This window comes from Poecilia latipinna, unplaced genomic scaffold, assembly GCF_001443285.1.
Source record: "Poecilia latipinna isolate Pla-1442-1.1 unplaced genomic scaffold, P_latipinna-1.0 Scaffold107, whole genome shotgun sequence".
NCBI lineage: Eukaryota > Metazoa > Chordata > Actinopteri > Cyprinodontiformes > Poeciliidae > Poecilia > Poecilia latipinna.
Genome location: NW_015112723.1, coordinates 701,881 through 721,327, shown reverse-complemented (window position 1 = coordinate 721,327; position 19,447 = coordinate 701,881). Strand labels below are relative to the sequence as shown.

Below are 19,447 nucleotides of genomic sequence, written 5' to 3'. Positions count from 1 at the left end.
TATCCTATAAACTTAAAACAGGGGGTGCACTTTAGTCACACAACCACACCTTGTCTGGATTTCAACTTACTTTCTGCCTCGTGTTGAGTTATAACTCCCTCCGTATTTCTTCCGATTAAGGATGAGAGCAGCAATTTCTGGCACGTAGCGAGCAAACATGGCCTACATGCATGGAACAGAAAAAAAAAAGAAAAAAAAGGCATGCAGAGAGGGTTCTACCGCACACTTAAAAACAGCAGAACCATCTGGAATACTTACTTTCTCCCATTAACCGCACTATAGGAACCACCATATTTCTTGCGGTTTCCTATTAACTCTATGATTTCAGGGACGTAGCTGGCAAACATGGCCTAAGGAGGAGATAGAAGACAGAAGAAGAGACTAAAAAAAGAGACTACTATCCCAAAGAGTGGGTAGTGGAGAATGTGAATCCAATTTGTTTTTTTGTTTGTTTTTTTTGTTTTTTGTTTTTTTTGATGGGAAATGTTTTGCTTGCTTGTTATCTGGAGAGATCCGCTAATATTCATATATATGGGCAAAATGTCTTCATATGGAAAAAAAAGATTTTATTGCATTTCATGTTTTAAGCCCCACTATGTTACGATTCTTCAGACACAAATTTTGTCACAGCTGAATAATTGTCAGTCTGTGATGGCACCAAAAACCTTTCTCTGGGTGGCAGAAATTTTAAACTGAAACCTATGTGCCATGTTTTGTCCAACAAACACAGATGATCTGGCAGGTTGATTTGAAAAGGCCCACCTGATGGTTCACAGCTGCAAAACACATCAAGACTCATTTGTTGGGCTAGAGAATGAGCTGGATGCATTTTGCAAAGTTACGCAGCTTCGAAAGGGATCAGGGTTGTATTTGGTATTAATGTCATCACTAGGTCAGTCATTGTTGCTCATTTATCAGTAAAAGCTTAAATATCTACCATAAAACTATTAGGAGAGGGACATGCATCAGAACTAGGCTGATCAGCTCAGACAACTTTAAGTTTTACTGGCTGTGATTACTGACTGGACATTCAGAAATGTAAATGGTAAAAAAAAAAAAAAAAACTATCCACAGCACTCTTTGGAGTGGAAGTTGTTATTGTATCTTAAAGATTCAAAGTTAGCAATTTTTAGGATACAAATTAAGTCAAAGGAAGAACAGAAATATTAGGTTTTTAATGAAGGGATGACAGCAGAAATTTACACATCCTGGGAAATTAAAGGATATTCAGGCTGAGAGTTAGACATCATCAGCACGGACTAAACATTTCACTCCTTCACCATGTCATACTCTTAAGGCTTCAGTCAGTTTGTTTCACATCATCACTGACATTAGAATGTAACATGGCTGCTCTGAATTAATAAACACCTTTATTTGTATCTCTTCAAATTGTTCTCCAATATAACACTATTCATCCTCTGTTACCGAACATGTAGTTAGTCTTTCAAATTACAAATTTAGAAAAATGCACACTTTTTGGCTTCCATTGCTAATAGCAGTCACGCTGGTCACCGAGTATATTGATAAAAAAAAAAAAAAAAGAAGAATTTTTAAGTTGGAAAACAGCTAGACTGTGCTTGGACTTGTTCCCAGCACAAACAGCCACCGGCACTTGGTCCTATTAAACTTCTGTCTGCTTCAGTTTAATACTGAATCAGCATTATACTGAAGCAGACTTTATAATTTATTTCACTGCATTTTTATTTAGAGAAGAGCTTAAAGAAGTGAAAAATGTGAATGGAAAACTCACATTCTTTGTCTGTTGGAGTTCTAGATCACAGACGGTTTTGCCTCGCAAATTACAAATATCAAAATTTATTCTGGGAAGCACCAAAAGCAGCCCAAGTACCACCGCCGGCGTTTTTACCACAGTTTAAGAACCACTGCTCTAGAGAATGCACACTGCGGTGAGTGTTATGTTAACTGTGCTTATTGTACTAATTACTCATAAAGGCTGCATACAAAGTTTCATGTCCTAATCATTTAATTCATTTTACATTAGTAAAAGTGTTTTGCAGCAACTACTCTCTCTCGCACACACATTGCAAGTCATCACTGGGCTGAATAAACACAATACTGTCATTATTAATGACCACTTAAATCAGGGAGGCAACAAGTAAAACCGATAGGTATCGTTTTTCATGAGAAATCAGGTCAAAGCTTAGCAACAACAGAATTTGGATATCAGACCAAACTGTCAAATTGGATCATCAAAAGTAAGCAGTAATGTTAGGGGGCTTAATTTGATCTATGTTTCTAAAACTGCTCCAGACTGGAATCATTTTTCAGCCACTGCTGCTGACAGAAGGCACGCTAAGTTGCTTACATAAAGACTTCCAGAGCTTTCAGCTCTCTGAAAAACACACCATCTATCATCATGAGCACGAAGCTACATATCGTCACACATGTGTAGGTAATATTTAAACCGTCACGGATCCAAGTTCAGAAAAAAAAAAAAGAAAAACTGACTGTGATTAGGGGTAAATCCTTAATCCAGAGGCCCTCCAGCTGTGTGCCAGTGCTCATGAGTGCTTACAGGTGTGCGCATTCATGCATGCCTGTGTTTACGTTAATGTCCTTGTGGCAGCCCAACAGGATGCTAGATTGTAAAGAGGTGAGGGGGGCGGAGGGGAGGGGGTTGCTGTGGTACCAGTCAGGCTGGCCTGAGCCTCATCTCCCTGCCGCTGTGTTTGTTGGAAATGTGGGAGTAGACACGGAAGGAGGGGTGTCCTGAAACCGCAACTGCTTTCATAAGAGAATAATATAACAATATTATGAGACAGAAGCATACACTTTAATCCAACAGATATAGGGGGGACACATAAGGAGAGCAGACAAAGAAACACCGGGACCTATAACTAGAGCAGACAGGATACAGTAGGCTAAACACGAGGACACTGACAGATAAATAAGAAGTCCAGGTAAAGGCAACAGAGATTAAATTATTTAAAAAACATACTTTGTTAACATATCACAGTCATGATTTCAAATAGGTCTAAATAATCTATTGAGGCAGGATATAAAAGTGAGGGAAGGGAGGAAAGAAAAGTTTGATTTTACCAAACCACCAAGGATGAAGAAGACCATGAACAGGCGGCCCAGGGTGGTTTTTGCATAGACGTCCCCGTAACCCACTGTGGACATCGTCACCATCAGCAAGTAGACGCATTCCCAATAAGACAGCGACTGGGAATTTTCAAAGTTTTCCCACGGATCCCCTGAGTTTTCCACCTACAGTGGAAATGGGAACAGAAATAGTGCAGATGATTAGACATAACACTCATCAGAGCTTCCTAAACAAATTTCTTAGAATTGAATACATTCAGCCAGCTGGGATATGTCTTTTTCATCATATCAAGCTTTGACTACCACCTAGTGGTGATATTTTATAATGCATGATGTGTTGCTGAACGAGGATGTTGTATAGTTTCTGACAAATTAAATAAATTATGTCAATTTCTTTGTTTGACTTGTTTGTGTTCGACAGCATTTGAAACCAGATAAATGGGGGAGAACAGCTGTGGGCCTTTGTCATTATTTACATATTGATTTTATCTCTGCACAGCTATAATGAACAGTAATTACCAAGCAGGGCCTCAAAATAACAGCTGGTGAAAATTTCTGTTGCTTATATGTCAAACATAATTTTTTCACTTTGCCAAGTTTACCTACCAGATGTATAAATCCAGCCGCCGTGAGCCACGTGCTTATAAAGATGGAACACAAGTTCACCAGCTTGATGGAATTGCTGGTTTGGAGACAAACAATCAGGCAAATTATAGAGAAACACCTGACAACAACCACTGGGTCCATACTTCCAACTGGTCAATCAAAATTAGCATAAATTATAATCAAAGAGAAAAGACATTCTGAATGTAAAAGCAAAATACCTTTTAAATACATATGTAGCTTTTAACTTTAATGTTATATTTGCATGCAGAGAAATGAGTACAATTAGTCCTTAAATATGTATAAAAGTTGAGTCAATCTAAGATGAAGATTATTGGATATAAACATTAAGGTGGTAAAAATTGAAATTGTTTCAAGTTTTAATACATAAAAAAGGCTTTTTTTTTCCTTACCTTGTTTTCAAAATATTTAGGAACTGTAATATTTCTGAGAACTGAATCAGTCTTAGTGCTCTCAGAAATCTTAAACCTGTTTGAAACAGAAACACATAGAGAAAGGGGGTGAGAATACAATGTGCAACAGAAAGAAAGAATTTTAAGGAATAAAACAAAACTTCAAAACAAAGGATTTGGACAGACACAAACGGTAGAAAATGATTTAGTCATGGCTGGGAAAATACTCGCACAATGACAGACGTTAGTAGGGGTGCTATGTGGAAAAGGACTCCATGAAGGACCAGCAAATCATCATTGTTGTTTGCTGTAACCGTTCTAATCCCATGAGAAATGTGTGCACATCTTTAGGACCAAAGTAAATTGCTGTGATAAGAATTTCCATTCTGCACAATCAAAAATGCCTGACCATTTTATTAAATATTTATCAGACTACTAAATAAAACCACGACTCCATATTGCACATACGTCAGTGCTCAGGCTCTTACCCCAGTTGGAGAGAATGTGCATGCAGGACCAAAGTGTATGGTAAAAGCCAGTCTGCCCTCTCTTGTCATCCTGGCCATGGTGGCTCTGCCTCACCCTATAGCCATTCTGAAAGAGCTCTCCGCAAGACTTCTTCCGCCTCCAAGTCTCCTGGAGGTTCTCCAAGTTAACATCGCAGTGTGTGCGGCGGTAGACGAGCAGTTTAGGAGGAATCATCGTTTCAAAACCTTCCAATTGCAGTCAAACAATTATTTGAGAACAATTCTGTCTAGGTTCCCGGTAAAAATTATAGGAAAAATTTCCAACAAAAATCAAGGGGCTTCAGACTGAAGAGCTCTAAAAGTAAACGGTCATCATGACAGTCCAGTCTCAGAATGTCTATGTGATCAAAATGTCAGCTCTAATAAGTGTTTTTTTTTTCCCCTCTCAGTTGTGTTACAGTGCCCTTAATCCCCACTACACAAACCGATTTACCTTTCTCTAGGCCCCTGTCAGAGCATTACCGTTAACTCCTGCAGAGCTCTCTCTCCCTCCATCAGCACACAGCTGTGTTGCACCTAATTTTCAAAAAGGTCTGCATCCTGCCAAGGATTAGCAGATATGAAAAATAATTCAGAGGGGAAAAAACAATAATCCTTATTCAGAAGGGGGTGTGTTCTGCTTTCATTGTGGCATTTCAAATCAACTCTAATGGTGGAGAAATCTACAGTGGCATCATATTATTATTATTATTATTATTATTATTATTATTATTCCCACAACCCTGCAGGCATAAGCCAGTGTAGACGATGGATGAATGATACGATAATGGTGATAAAAATTACTAACAATTATTAAATTTTCATTGTGAATCAAAACTAACATCTATGAACACATTTTCACAATTAGAGATGTTGGAGTTACAAAAAACAGTGCGTCCCAGCTGAGGTATATTTTTATGCATTGTTTGCATGGAGTGTTTGTACTCCCCATCTCCTTTTATTCTCAGATACAAATGATCTTGTTCTCACTTTGTCCTTGCTGCTTTAAGGCAACGCATGACTCAACATTAAATTATTTTTTATTTTTTTAAAGGACTTGTTTAGGCTTTGTTGCAGCTCTAGAGGATATCTGTGGATTAAAAATCTCCTTCCTATGCAATTTTAGAAGAAATTTGTAAAATTATCTGATTACAGATACATTTTCTGTGAGAGTGAACATGTTACATTGTATATTTATGATGTTGCAAAACGCAAATAACACTGTAATACATAACATTTTGTAAGATTATATTTATAAGATTTCAATAATAATCGACGTCCTAGTTGGGAAATTTAAAAAAATGCAAATATAGAGTTCTCGCTTAAAAGATTAATTAAGTATTTAGGAATAAACTAATCAGTCAGTCTGTTCGTGCCCAATGACAACTTTAATATATATGTTGTTGTTCTTGTTTTTTTTTCCCCAAAAACAGAGACTGCTGGGAAAATTAATTTCAAAGAGAGGCAGTCTTTCAAAATGTAAATCTTTATTTGTTTTTGATGTACTTTACATAAAGATACATAAATATGGGCGGATTTGTTCTTAACTATATGCAAATTAACTCATTCTAATGTGGAGCGACTGTTCCAGTGCAGAAAGCTGCAAAGCTATTTGCTTGCTTGTACTATTTTAGGAGCAGATCTGTCTGCAGTCTGAGATTTTGACAGACACTCAAATTTTGATAAGAATAAATTTACCACTTTACAGTCAACAATGTAGCTTTATGACTTTTCTCCTGTGTGATTAGCTGTACAATTACATGTCCAAGTAACTTTACTCTGTGGTGAAAGTGATCACAGCGTAACAGAATGGTTTTCTGAGGCACGTTTTTAGTGTTGACTACCGCCCACTTTGATATATACTGCTCAAAAAAATAAAGGGAACATTTCACTTTAATTTTGTGTGTGGCTCCAAATCCAGGCCTCCATTGGTTAATAAATTTGATTTCCATTGATGATTTTTGTGTGATTTTGTTGTCAGCACATTCAACTTTGTACAGAACAAAGTATTCAATGAGAATATTTCATTCATTCAGATCTAGGATGTGTTATTTGAGTGTTCCCTTTATTTTTTTGAGCAGTGTATATTCGAGCTATTGAGCTACTACTGACAGCAAAACTCATCGGTGTGAAAGTTGTTCTCTCAGTCAGCTATTTTCATTAAAGAGTGTTTAAAATTAAATTCAAAGTTTGGTCAGAGGAAGCACAAAAGGTGTAGGATGCTTTTAAAAAGGAAACTGATGTCATGTCAAGTGTTCAAGATTGCTACTTTTAAACAATGAGTGCGCACTGAGTAAAAACAAGAAGCAGCAAGGTGCTCTAGTTTAACTCTTAAATGTTTAGTTTATAAAAGAAAGTAGGAAGCAGCAGTTTGTTGATATTTGTTGTCAACAAGAAATCAGAATAGGCTAAACTTAGAAGAGATTGAGAAGAGATTTAATTTTATTTGCGTAACTTATGTTTATGTAAGCTTATGAATCTGCTGTTATAGTTATTTCCATGTCCATATTTATGAGAATATTCTCATTTGCAAAAATCTGCCTTGTTGGATAAGTAGTACCGAGTTTGCTTCCAAACTTGGACTTAGATTTCTCTAAATTAGTTCCACCACACAGCAACACTTTGGTATATTGTTGGTTTTTACTCAGTTAGTATGAAGCATTTGTGTCTGTGTTCCGCTGTGTATCCGTGTATGTCAGCGGTTTTTAATGTCTTACACACTCCATGCTCAAAACTCACTTCTGAAGCAGAAGCAAATAAAACAATTAAGAAAAATCAAACACATAAATATAACAGATGTGCGTAAAAGTTCTCACTAACATGATATTTTACATGCATTAGCATCCACGTGTCTAAAAAAAAACATCTCAATGAAATTCCCTTCCATTGAGTACATGTTTTTGAATGTAAAAATCTCTTCAACACATGCTAAATCCTATTGCACTGGCAACTATCATAAATGCATACACACACGCATACACACACACGCACACACACCAGCTCACATGATGCTCATTCAAGAAGGCTTTTAGGGACTGTGCCAATGCTTACTTCATTGAGGTTTACAAGGCACGGTTCAGCCTCTAAGTCACGTGTTTTGGCAGAATTGTTTTGTCAATCAGCAGTCAGAGATGTTTCATCTGGTCTAATGCTAACAGTCAACTAAGCCAGGCTTAGAATACACAATGTTGAACTGCTCTTACCAAGCAAACACAATGGCCACTGGTTCTTCTTTCATTCACAAAGAACACAAGAGCAACAAATATCAACATCTGTGGGCTAAGATAGCAGTTACAACTCCAGTGTTTGCCCTTTATATGCTTACTGCCAGTAGCTTATAGGACATGCAGCATAAAGCAGTTGCACTCACGACATTGTCAGGCACATAAGCCTCTTTCATCACCATAAGGGATAAGAGAACGGTCTACTAACTCTCCACTAGGAGGCAACAGAAAGTAGGAATTAAAATCGCCCCCTCAAAGCAACAGCACTAAAACTTCAACACTGCTTTTTCACCCTGCAGTAAACAGCTGAATATCAGCAGACAGATTTGCACAGTCAAATATTTCATTTATGTTTTAAGTAATTTATTGTAAAAGTAACTTCATGCTGCAGATGGGGGAGAGTGTGAAAGCAAAGGCTCAGTAGCCACGAGATCTATGAGCATCCTTCAAATATCCACATGCTTATCCCACCCAGTCTCTCTCTCTCGGGAAAACGTGGGTTAAAGTTGTTAAAGAAGATTAATTTCTCTTCCTGTAGAAGCAGAACTCTACATGCTCTTCTAACATCAGCCCTGCATCATTATTCTCTTAATCAACATCCAATTTAAAGGAGCAGAAAAGAACAAGCACTGAATTGTGAAACATCATATATTCTGCCATAGGGTGCGTAATAAGCGGATACTCCATGTCAGGGGTGCAGGGTAGGATCTCTGGCAGAGGCCTTTTGATAAACACACCAACAGCAGACTTCACATTCACATTCAGGGGTGATGTTAATTGTGATGTGTTATAAAGACTGTGTGTTCTCCAACGGTGTATGGAAAGTAATCTGGGGGAATTAAAAGCACAAGACCCGCCCTAATAACCTCTCTGACTTCTCCTAAATAAAACCTGAATAGAAAGTAGTACCAGTAATGGATTAGTACACTTGAGACCTGTCAGGTGTCTGAAAGCGAGCACAGAAAGATAAAGTAATTGATCTAATTTCCTAAACAATAAAATCCTCAGTGTTTTCAACTCAAACACTTTCTGAATAACACACAAACTGAGTCTTAGACCAATTAGTTGTCTTTATTTTCCATTCACAACATGACTTCATTCCCTTGTTATTCCAGAGCTCCTGAGGCATATTATAAATGCCGTCCTTGACTGATTCAGAATGCTAACAGATAACTTTCAGCACAACATCAGTACTCTGCAAGCTATCAGCAGCCTGTTTGGGTACAACAAATCCCAGTACTACTACGCACAGTTCATTTAAAAACAGTCGATTTGAGCAGTTTATGACACATACTCATGAACAACATCAGGTAGCATTATTACTGGGCGTAATGTGTAGAAATTCTTAAAATAAATTATGTTTTTATTAGCAGTATAATACACCGTTACACATCTTTCACTGTGCTGAACAGCGGCCATGAGATGCTTTTCCACAAATTTCATGCCAGACTTCCCTGGAGTGGTTGTAGCTGAAAAGCTCAGTTAGTCTCATCTGTTTGGTTTGATGAGTCCAACTATTTACAGTAATATTTAAAAAAATAATAAGAATTAATTTCAAAAACTTGTGTGTTTACAGTTTTTATAGTAAAGATGTATTTCTGGCGTGTTTCGTAAGAAACTGGTTAACTTTTCACTTTTTACTGCAGTTGTCCAACAGTTGGAGACTGGTTTTACTTCCCTTAGGATCCTTCTCAATGTGCATAATGCCAAAAAAAAAAAAAGAAGTTTCTCTGACAATGTTTGTTTTAAACAATTTAATTATTTCCCTGACTGTAAATACTGGATGGAAAAATGTAAAAAAAAAAATAAAGTTCATGTAAATTACAGATTAAAAATAAATTAATTTGGTACGTTTGCATTTCAGAATTTGTTCAGGGTTTTAATAAATAAAACACCAGTGATTTTGTAACAAAAAAAAAAACATTTCTGGATTTTTGCAATATTTTTGCTATGTTACATTAATCTCTTGCAGTAGAGGATGAATTTCTTTCATTCTTTACACTGAATGAAAATGATTGAGGGGAAATGCTGCAGGTCTAATAAAATAAATTTAGTAATGCTTATAAGACAGTCCCCTTTATATGTCCACAACCTACTTACATTGCCGCCACTTCTAAATTATTTACCTATTTTTTTTCTTAATCTCCAACAAATTACAATCATAGACAAAAATATCCTAACTGAGGTTAAGATGATTATTTTTCCCCCTCCATTCTGTTGTTAGTTTTCCCTTATTTATTTATTTTTCTATTGTCTTCAATAGCTTTCCCTTTGCTAATCTTTCTGCTTTGCAAAATCCTTTGAATAGGTGGAAAAAAGCAGGACTGATTTTAACCCAAAGGGACTAAAAACGTCCACAGGATTCTCTTTTTCTGTCAAGAATTCTACACTTATTTTTTTGAAAAGAAAAAAAAATATTACAGCTTTATTACTTCCCCAAGAGAAATATATTAATTCCAAAATTCCGGCACAGGAATTTTTAATATTCACAGGTGACTCCTCACTAAAACAACATTAGCTAGCGGCCACACCACTGTTTCAAATTTTTGCATCATCCTCATCAAGACCGTAACACCCACAGCTTCCTTTGGCTGAGATGAGGACACCTTACATCATGAGTAGCAGAAAGACGAAACACTCGCTCTCTTCATTCATTATGCTGTTTATCTTCTCCGTGAAAATGCTCGACCTTGCCTCAGAAAACTCCAGTTTCTGAAGCAAGGCTTTTAACTATTTTAATTTGATTTCTATGGTCAATAGCAGGTTAAATACTCATATTTCATCACAAGAGAATTTTGATGCACTCTCACTTTCAAAATTTGTTAAAAACAATATATAAAAACGAATGCCACCTTCTATTTTCTTCACTTTATTTCACTGAATGAACAAACTCCTACATTATTGTGCTGATTTGTGAGCTTTTAGTTGTGAATAAGTAATAAGATATACAAAAAAAAAAAAACCTATTATGAAGTGATTTTGTTGCTGGATGTTGGAGATTTTCAAATATTTCTCACTTACGCTCCACTCCCATATTGTTTGTGGACATATTTAGAATTTGTGTAGCTGCAAACATGAAAGTAGGCATGAAATAATCATTTTTAAAGATTATTAAACTTATAAACTGACATGCAGTGCCAGCATGGTCCATTCATATAACACTATGACCAAAAACAACACCAAATGTTCAGGTCAAAAGCCCCCTGCCGATCAGACAATGTCAGTATTGGCAAACATTTAAATGTAGATGCTGTGATCATAAAAGAGCCAAAAACAATTCCTGGATTAGAGCATCTCTGATTATCAGCCCTGAGCTTTTTTTTTCAGCGTCTTTTCAGAAGTAAACACAAAGTGAACTCAAAAAAAAAGAGCAGACTTGGAAAGAAACTCTTTTCTCTGCAGTATAATTTAGGTCACGGTTCTCTGAACACAGTGGGAAAAGTAGGTCGTTATGTAATGCAGGTTAGGGTGTTTTCCAGTCTGCTCATGCATGAGTGAGTGCAGCAGTGTATACTGGGATCACACATGCCTTTGCATTTTTCGTGTGGGTGTGAATAAAGCCATTAGAGGGCAGTTACTGACTGCAGTGAGGCATTACAGGTGCAACTCCTTAACAAAACTACTACATAATCTAAAGCCACACACACGCGCAGAAACAAGAAAACCACAGCCCCATTCTTTCACTCCCATCAATCCATTTCACTCTGCTGTGTCTGTGTTAGCTGAAACATCAGAGGAACCTAGCCCTGTCACTTCTAATGACGAGGGAAAGTTGACTGCAGCCTCGAGCAGCAAGGCCTCAGAGACATGCCCCCACCAAAGGGGAGGCAGACGGGAGGACCGGGAGGCTCAGGGAGAAACGTGAAGGTATGGAAAAAGAGGAGGGCATGCAAGGATAGAAAGAAAAACGGAATGGGGAAAACAGGATTTGCTAAATCTCAGCATATATATTTAAACTTACCAAGCCAGCTTCTGTTTAGGTACACAGAGACGAACACAGGAGGAACGGTGAAGAAGTCGACCACTGAGTTGACCTCCAGCCAGAACCACAGCTTGTCATTGGCTGCTATAAACTGCCAGAAAAGAAAAGTGACAACAATGCTACTCAGCATAGCGACTAACCTACTTTTATTTAAACAGCAACCACAAAAAAAAGAGCCCAGTTGTTTTTCAAACTTGTTTTTTCAGCAACAGTGAAGAGCTATTTAGACGACAAAAGCTTCGTCACATTTGCTGAATCGTGCAAACCAGTGGCAGTGTAAGCAGCTTATGCTTTTATTTATCCATTCATTCAGGATGTCAAGCTTGGTTTTGCAAAATTAGATGGCTGCTGTGGTCATTACAATAGTGCCAGTTTAAAACGTAGAGGCACTTTATGCATGATCCAATATGGATTTCCCATAAAACACTCTACACAGTGATACAGTATAGAGTGCCTTGAATTCAGTTATCTTACTTCATGAACATCACTGTATGTCATTTATGTGATAGACTGACAAAAATAGTATGTTTTTCAAAATATTCAATTAAACTCCTCTCCTTCCTTTCCAGCTTCCCCCCATTTACTCTGATGCCCATAAATCACATCCAGTGCAATCACATAACTAATAAATCCAGCTGAGAGGCTCGTTGGAGAACAACCAGCATCACAGAGACCGAAGAAAACAGCACATGGTCAGTGATAATGTTGCATTGTGTAATACAAAAAATATCCCAAGCTTTTAACATCTCACAGCTCCCTTTGTGATGCTGGTTGTTCTCCAACGAGCTTCTCAGCTGAATTTATTAGTTTTATTAGGATGGAGAGGAGTTTAATTGAATATTTTGAAAACCATACTACTATTTTTGTCAGAGTCTATCACATAAATGACATACAGTGATGTTCAAATGCAAATAATATAGAGCAGCTGCAACCTACCAAGGAGAACACAAATCAGAAAAGGAGTCAAGAACCCAATTATAACTTTGAGGAGCTGCAGAGATCCACAGCTAAGGTGGGAAATATTATCATTATAGCCATTAGTAGTACACACCACAAATCTGGCCTTAGAGAATAAATCACCTATTGTTGAAAGGATGGCATAAAATGTACAGTTTTAAAGTTTTACCACAGCCCTGTAGGGGACTCAGAAAAGACGGGGAAGAATCTGAACTGATCAAATGACTTACAAGTCACATGTGTTTCTGTTACAATGAAATACAATAACAGTTCAAGCCTAAACTCAGTCCGTGCATTCTGATTGAGCTTAAGCTATTTTTGAACATGAAGGGCAAGGGCTTCTCTCTCTAGATGTTCAAAAATGATTTCCCAGACTTGCAGCTGTGATTGTGGCAAATTATGTTGTTTTTTTGTTGTTGTTTTTTATCTGAGGGGGACTGAATACAAATGTACCCAACACTTTTCAGATTTTCATTTATGAAAATAAAATCTGAGAAGCACTAATAATTTTCTTTTGACTGAAGAATGTGTGTGTGTGTGCGCGCATGTGCGTGCGTGCATGCGTGCGTGCGTGTGTGTGTGTGCAGGTCTNCGTGTGAATGCATCTGTGTCTGCTTACCCGCAAGCCAAAGTACAGGAGGAAGAAGACGTTGAAGGCCATATCGATTTGTAGTGTAAAATCTTTGTAGAAGTTCTGGCAGGATTCTATAGGACTGGAACACAAAGGCACAAAGAGAGAGAAAAGAACATCATGCTCAGGTCAAATGCTCATGAACCGTTAACATATCTCTTCTAATGTACACCTAAACTGAGAGGAGCTTAAATAAAATGACGCTGACAATGTCAAATTAATATGCTCATCAAATGCGGATTAGAAAAAAAGTGTTGCAGTCTTATAAGTTACTAAGCGACCTCTGGTTGGTACAAGTAATTTTATCAAAATGCTGATTTCAAAATTTCATAATTTAATTCCAGACTTCTGCATAGCCACAACTTGTAATGGTTGCTTGTGTTCGATCCAGAGAGCCAGACGAGGACTGAGAGTTACATGAAAGCCTCGTTGCAGTGCCAATCACACACAGATGAAACGGTTAAAAAAGAACTGAAACTCCAAGCTGCTTTGATGCAACAGCATGGATGAATTATTTAGTCCCTGTCAAACCCAAATATTATAAAGGATATTTCCTCAGCTAAAGAGAATCCAGGAGTGAGCTTTTTAAAAAACAAAAAAAAAGGAAGCTGGAGATGAATTATTGTAGAAACAGAGTGATGATTACCCATTAGGAAGTGAGTGTCTAAACACAAAACAAGTAATCAACTCACTCTATTGTTCCTTTGGGTGTGGGCTCATTGCATGTTGCTATAGATTAATGGGGGAATTCTGCTCTTGCAAAAGCAGCAATCTGCTTAATCCATAGACTCCTAAGAAAGTCCAGTCAGTATGTTCAAATCAATCTGTGCTATGTTTTTTTTTTTTTTTTTTGTGCTAACAAGACTAAGAGACAGAAACAAGTTCATACCATAATATAATTTACAGAGGTAGAAGACAGGCTTAACCTTCATATTAAAATCACATTCAATCGCATGCTTTATTAAAGCAGCTGAGTTCATTATGGACAAGAATATCTCCTAAACAGGACAAACAACCAAATAATTTATGACCGAGTGGCCTGACACAAGTATACTAACTAGTAAGACCTTGAGAGTAAAAACAAGAAAGAAAAATCAATCTTAGCACCAGTTAAGTTTTTTTCTTTTTAGAGCCTAAGGATGGAAAAAATAAACCCATACAATTCATCTCACTATGCACACATACTAATCAATACACTCAATACTGACAAAACATTGCGCAAAAAGAAAAATTACAAAATTACAGTAGCACAAGAGTTAATTTTAAGTGGAGATGTACTTTTCCTTCTCACCATCCATGCTCAGGTCACAGGGGCAACGGATCCAGGAGGGAGGTGTCGACAGAACCAGAACCAAACATGGAGAAGCAACATTACGTTTTGTTGCACCACGAATCTGACACAGACTTCCAGTGAATTGCAAAACAGCCGAAACACTCTTTTAGATCAAGGCTGAAAACCTCTTGTTCAGAGTTGCCTTTGATTAAAAATAAATGGAATATTGATGAATATATTTGATTATTTTATCTGATGATTATTAATCCTGATGACATGCATTCCAATTATTCGTCTTCAGCCTTTATTTAACCAGGACAAAACTCTTTAAAAAAATCAGCAAACATACATTGCAGTTGATTCAAGAATGCAATCAGAGTTGACTGCTGATCAAACTGAAATACCTCATAACTTCATTCTGCAGTTTTGTTTTGTTTTTTTCATGATGTTGACAATGAGTAGAATGTGCAAAATTACTTTAAAACGTTGATGGTCAAAATGAGAATAGACTGTTATACTGAGGCAGATTCATTTTTTGACCAAAACTACAAAAGTATTAAATCTTGAAGGGAAAATGACCAGCAGCCACTGAAAAACAAATCAGATTGGCAAAGTGAAGATTTTAAAAAAGACGTTTAACAAATCTAAATAAAATTTGTGGTTAATTTGAACAACTGGTCTTAAAGTTCACTAATAACAATAATGAACTGATTTGAATTGATTCATTTAAAATCTATTGAGGCACAATTTCTGTAAACTGATTCTTGTTCAGGTTCAAACATGCCTCAGATCCATCTACTCTCCACCTATATTTCCTACTAAATTATAGTTAAAGCTGTTCTTTTCTGTAAGTTATTTCATATACATACTTTCACACATAAACACCCATATCTACACAAACACATAGATGGTGAATACTGAAGACACCATTTGGAGTGGTCACTGCTGTGCTCCCCCTCAGGCTAAGGTCTGGCCTGATTCTGAATAACTGCTAATCTTAAGTCATGTGGCCCAAAACACTCTTGGTAACATACAGATAATGGCAGAAAGCAGAAGAGTCCCTAGGATTGAGGGAATCTGCTTTGCTTTATAAGACCGAGTACGCACATTTAATTTCAGCTCTGTACATGTTGCATTGAGCCTTATCATTAACTAAAGTACTTGGAAAAGTACACAGTGGTTTCTCTGTTATATTAAGATCTCAATGGGAAATGACAACCTCATCAGTTCAGCATGTGGGTGTTTTTCACTGCTTGATATTTCAGAGCAGCTGAGTGTGTTTCAAACCACTGACATTCATAATGTGAGCCAAGAATAAAAGAAAAATAAGAACCGACCCAATTTTTAATACAACTCCACACTCAGATGAGTATATACAGCTCCAGTCAGGAGTTATATTAACTCATAGACAGGAGCGTCACAGTAATTTGGGGTTTTTAAGGATGCATTTGAACCTTTTTATTTTTTAATTTTTTTCCCCCCCACACACACATCTTCACTGAATTTGGAAAAAAGAAAATGGGTTCACAACTTTGGCTTTTTTGACTATTTTATTTTATTCATACTAGGTCAAAATGAACAGGCTTAAGTAAATACATACCATCATGAAGGCTAAACTACCAGAAGTTCTGGAATAAAGATCTTTAGGGCACAGCCAGGAAACAAAAAAAATGGGCCATTATTTCATCTTCCAGCACAAAACATCTGGTGAATGTATACAACTGAGGTCTAAGAACGGTGGAGGAATTACAGATGAAGCACAAGGGGGAATAATCAATTGCCTTTACTTCTCTTTGTATGCGTAAGCATTATGAAATGTTTCGTGGGAAACCTAAGTGCTGTCCTGTTGGAAGAGGGTGGGAGTATTGTACAATGTTTTAATACATTTAATGAAACTGTTTGGGAGGTGTTTTTTATTATTATTATTATTATTATTTTTCAAAACCTTAGCTGCCAGCAAGACTTATTTTACATACATTGAGGAGATGCTGCAATCTGCGAGTCTGCCACTAGATGTCAGTAAATGTAATAACCTGCTTGTTTAAATGTGGCTGAGAAAACGGTTTGCGTAACACATAAAAAAATACACTTACAAATACTTAAAATCCTATAAAAAAAAAAAAAAACAACAAGAAAAAACAATGCTACCCCTGAAAATAAGATGTGGATTGTATTTATGCAATGAATCAATCAACAAGGTTAAAGCAAATGTCCACAAGTGACGTTTTTAACTTCCACTCTTCACTAGAAACGTGATGCACGTTGCACACAAATCAGCTGCATGCGAAATGTAGCTTTATTTACTGGGCTTAAATTACGTCATACTAACCAGGTGTTTGTGTTACTGCATTCCTTCACGTGAATCCTTTATCAAACAGGGGACAGGTAAGACAAGACATGTTGCCAACGTGTGATTTCAATGTCACTTTACACTCTACAATCACAAGGGATCTCTGGCAACACATTGCCAGTGTCCTACAGAAAATAGATCTGCCACAGTTCTTATTACTCTTTAAGTGCTGGCACAGCCTGGGGTTACACCATTCTGTCTGACAGGAGGAGGACACCAGAGAAGGGAAAGAGCATGGGAGAGGAAGAGCCCTTAAGGACAGGAGATCTAAAACTGATTAAAAAAGGCTAAGCACATCTGTACTGACAAACATCAATAGAAGAAGAAGATCCAGTGTCCCAGTTAGCATAGACAAACTTTCCAGTCACCCATGTTGTTTTTGTCTGGAGCATGGACTTCTATTTTAGGATGCACAATTCTTCCCCATCGTTGTGTCCTACGATCAAGAACACCAGAAAACGCAGAAAGGTAAAAACTCCATTATTCTCAAGGGCAACAGAAGGTGTTGACGATGACGTTCCAAAAATAGCCCAAACCACCTTCAGTCAGTCAGTGGGAGCCAGTCCTTCGTCAGCCCGGACATGACCTTGGATAGCTGCAGGAGCGACAGAAAGGCCGTCCCTCGAGCAAACAATAACAACGCACTGCTGCCCACTTGACTAATGCTCACAACCATGGTACAACACACACCAAATAAGAGTCATTTCTGTGCTGCACAAATGTCTTCCTGCTCTACTAATCTTGCACACATTTTTAAATACTGAATCAATTGTTGAATTTCATTCTTTCAAATTGGGAACATGCAGAAAAAGTACATCGTACCAATATGGTTATATTTAGGATTGTATGTTTGTCTTTCATGTGGTGTTCTGAGAAGAATGAGTCTTGCTCATGTAAGACACACTGAAAAGAGGGGGAGGTGAAGCTGAAAAGGAGACTAGATTTGCACTTAAATGATTGATTTAGGTCAAAGCAGCATTACTAAACTAAGAAACAGTTAAGTGCCTACAAGGATAGTGGACAAAAAAAAAAAAAAAAGTCTTCCAGGGACGCTAAAAATAGATGACTCCGTTTTTATCTGAACTGAAATGGCTTGCATCCCACTACAGACATTTCCCCTACCGAGTCATTTAAAGCACTCTGTGAATGAAAATAGCACATCACCAAAACAAACACAGACATTATGCAGTGTGGCTAAAAACAAAACAAAAAATAATTTAGCAGACACAGCAACATGCACACATCGTCCTGTTCGATTTTCAGTCTGACCTCAGGTAATTTTATCAAAGCAAAAAATTACTTCAACCAAACCAGTTGAATCTGTCAATAACACAGATGCATCTCTGTAAATTAACATATCATTGAAATCAAGTGAAACTCATATTATATAAAATCACTACACACAAAGTGGGATATTTTATTTAAGTATTATTTCAGTTAATTGTATAGTTATGACTTGCAGTTTCTCACTCAGAATAATAATTTGTGTCAACTAGTACTTGAAGAAATTATCCAAATCAGATCATTTACAGCAGCGATAAGATTCAAAAATCTTCTCTTGATAAGTAAACACACCATACTGAATAAAATAGGTCATTCAGAGAACAACACTCCTCAGTGTTAATGTTGTTACTGATTGAAAGAGTTTGTTGTTTTCAATATAAATTATGCCATTAATATGTTTAAAATCAGTGGTGTGATTTTAAACACGCTACCGTCCAATAGACTATACCTGAAAAATATGTTTGTGCAGGACAGTGAAGAAAATTATGTACCACACCAAGCAACAGGCATCCAATAATATGGAAATAAATAAAAATACGGCAAGTAAAGCAACAATGCAGAAAGCAATATATCAATGAATATTTAAACAAAATACACAGGCAGCAGCGCACGTAATTGTAGCGCTCATGTACACAGTCTTTAAAATGCCTTACAAAGTTCTTAATGGTATGTGTTAGGGAATCCAGGTTTGCTGTGGGTTTTCCACTTTTAGTCATTTAATTTCTTTATTCGTGAAAGAGCGTCTAAAAACACTTTGCACCAATAGGCAAACAATTATAGCTATGTTATTAATTTTTATGTTGTTTCGTTCTTTTGCTCACAATGATTATCACCAGTCTTCTACTCTGGTGGGGTGTTGCTGTCCATGGTACTGAGTAGTCAGTTTGACACTGTTATAAGTTAAAGAAGTAGAAAAGTCTAACAGTTAAACCACGTGGTTTATTATGTAACATAACTTAAAATGACGTAACTTAAACTTAAAATTGTTAATTTTAATAATTGTGACTATTAAAAGGCAGCCAGTGTAGAGGTAACAGGGGTTTTGGTGAAATTTATCCAACTACAAAAAAAAAAAAAAAAAAAAAAAAAAAAAAAAAAAAAAGGAAAGGTTGTTTTTTTAAAACCCTGTTTTAATATTTTTGATGGGTTTTAAATTTT

The 19,447-nt window shown here is 36.8% G+C and overlaps 1 protein-coding gene across 47 annotated transcripts in view; it reads right to left on the bottom strand.

The window, feature by feature from the left end:
* Positions 1-19,447, bottom strand: part of kcnma1a (potassium large conductance calcium-activated channel, subfamily M, alpha member 1a) — a 163,907-nt gene that overhangs the window by 60,111 nt on the left and 84,349 nt on the right. For 40 of the 47 annotated variants that reach the window (XM_015027806.1, XM_015027815.1, XM_015027804.1 and 37 more), the window contains 6 exons: positions 13,371-13,464; positions 11,774-11,885; positions 4,083-4,158; positions 3,673-3,748; positions 3,061-3,231; positions 259-350 (listed from right to left, as the gene is read on the bottom strand). In XM_015027806.1, the coding sequence (XP_014883292.1) occupies positions 259-350; positions 3,061-3,231; positions 3,673-3,748; positions 4,083-4,158; positions 11,774-11,885; positions 13,371-13,464 (621 nt within the window). Of the gene's footprint in view, positions 1-70; positions 163-258; positions 351-3,060; positions 3,232-3,672; positions 3,749-4,082; positions 4,159-11,773; positions 11,886-13,370; positions 13,465-19,447 lie in introns of those variants that run through there. The other 7 variants (XM_015027807.1, XM_015027852.1, XM_015027837.1 and 4 more) reach the window with 2 other exon arrangements.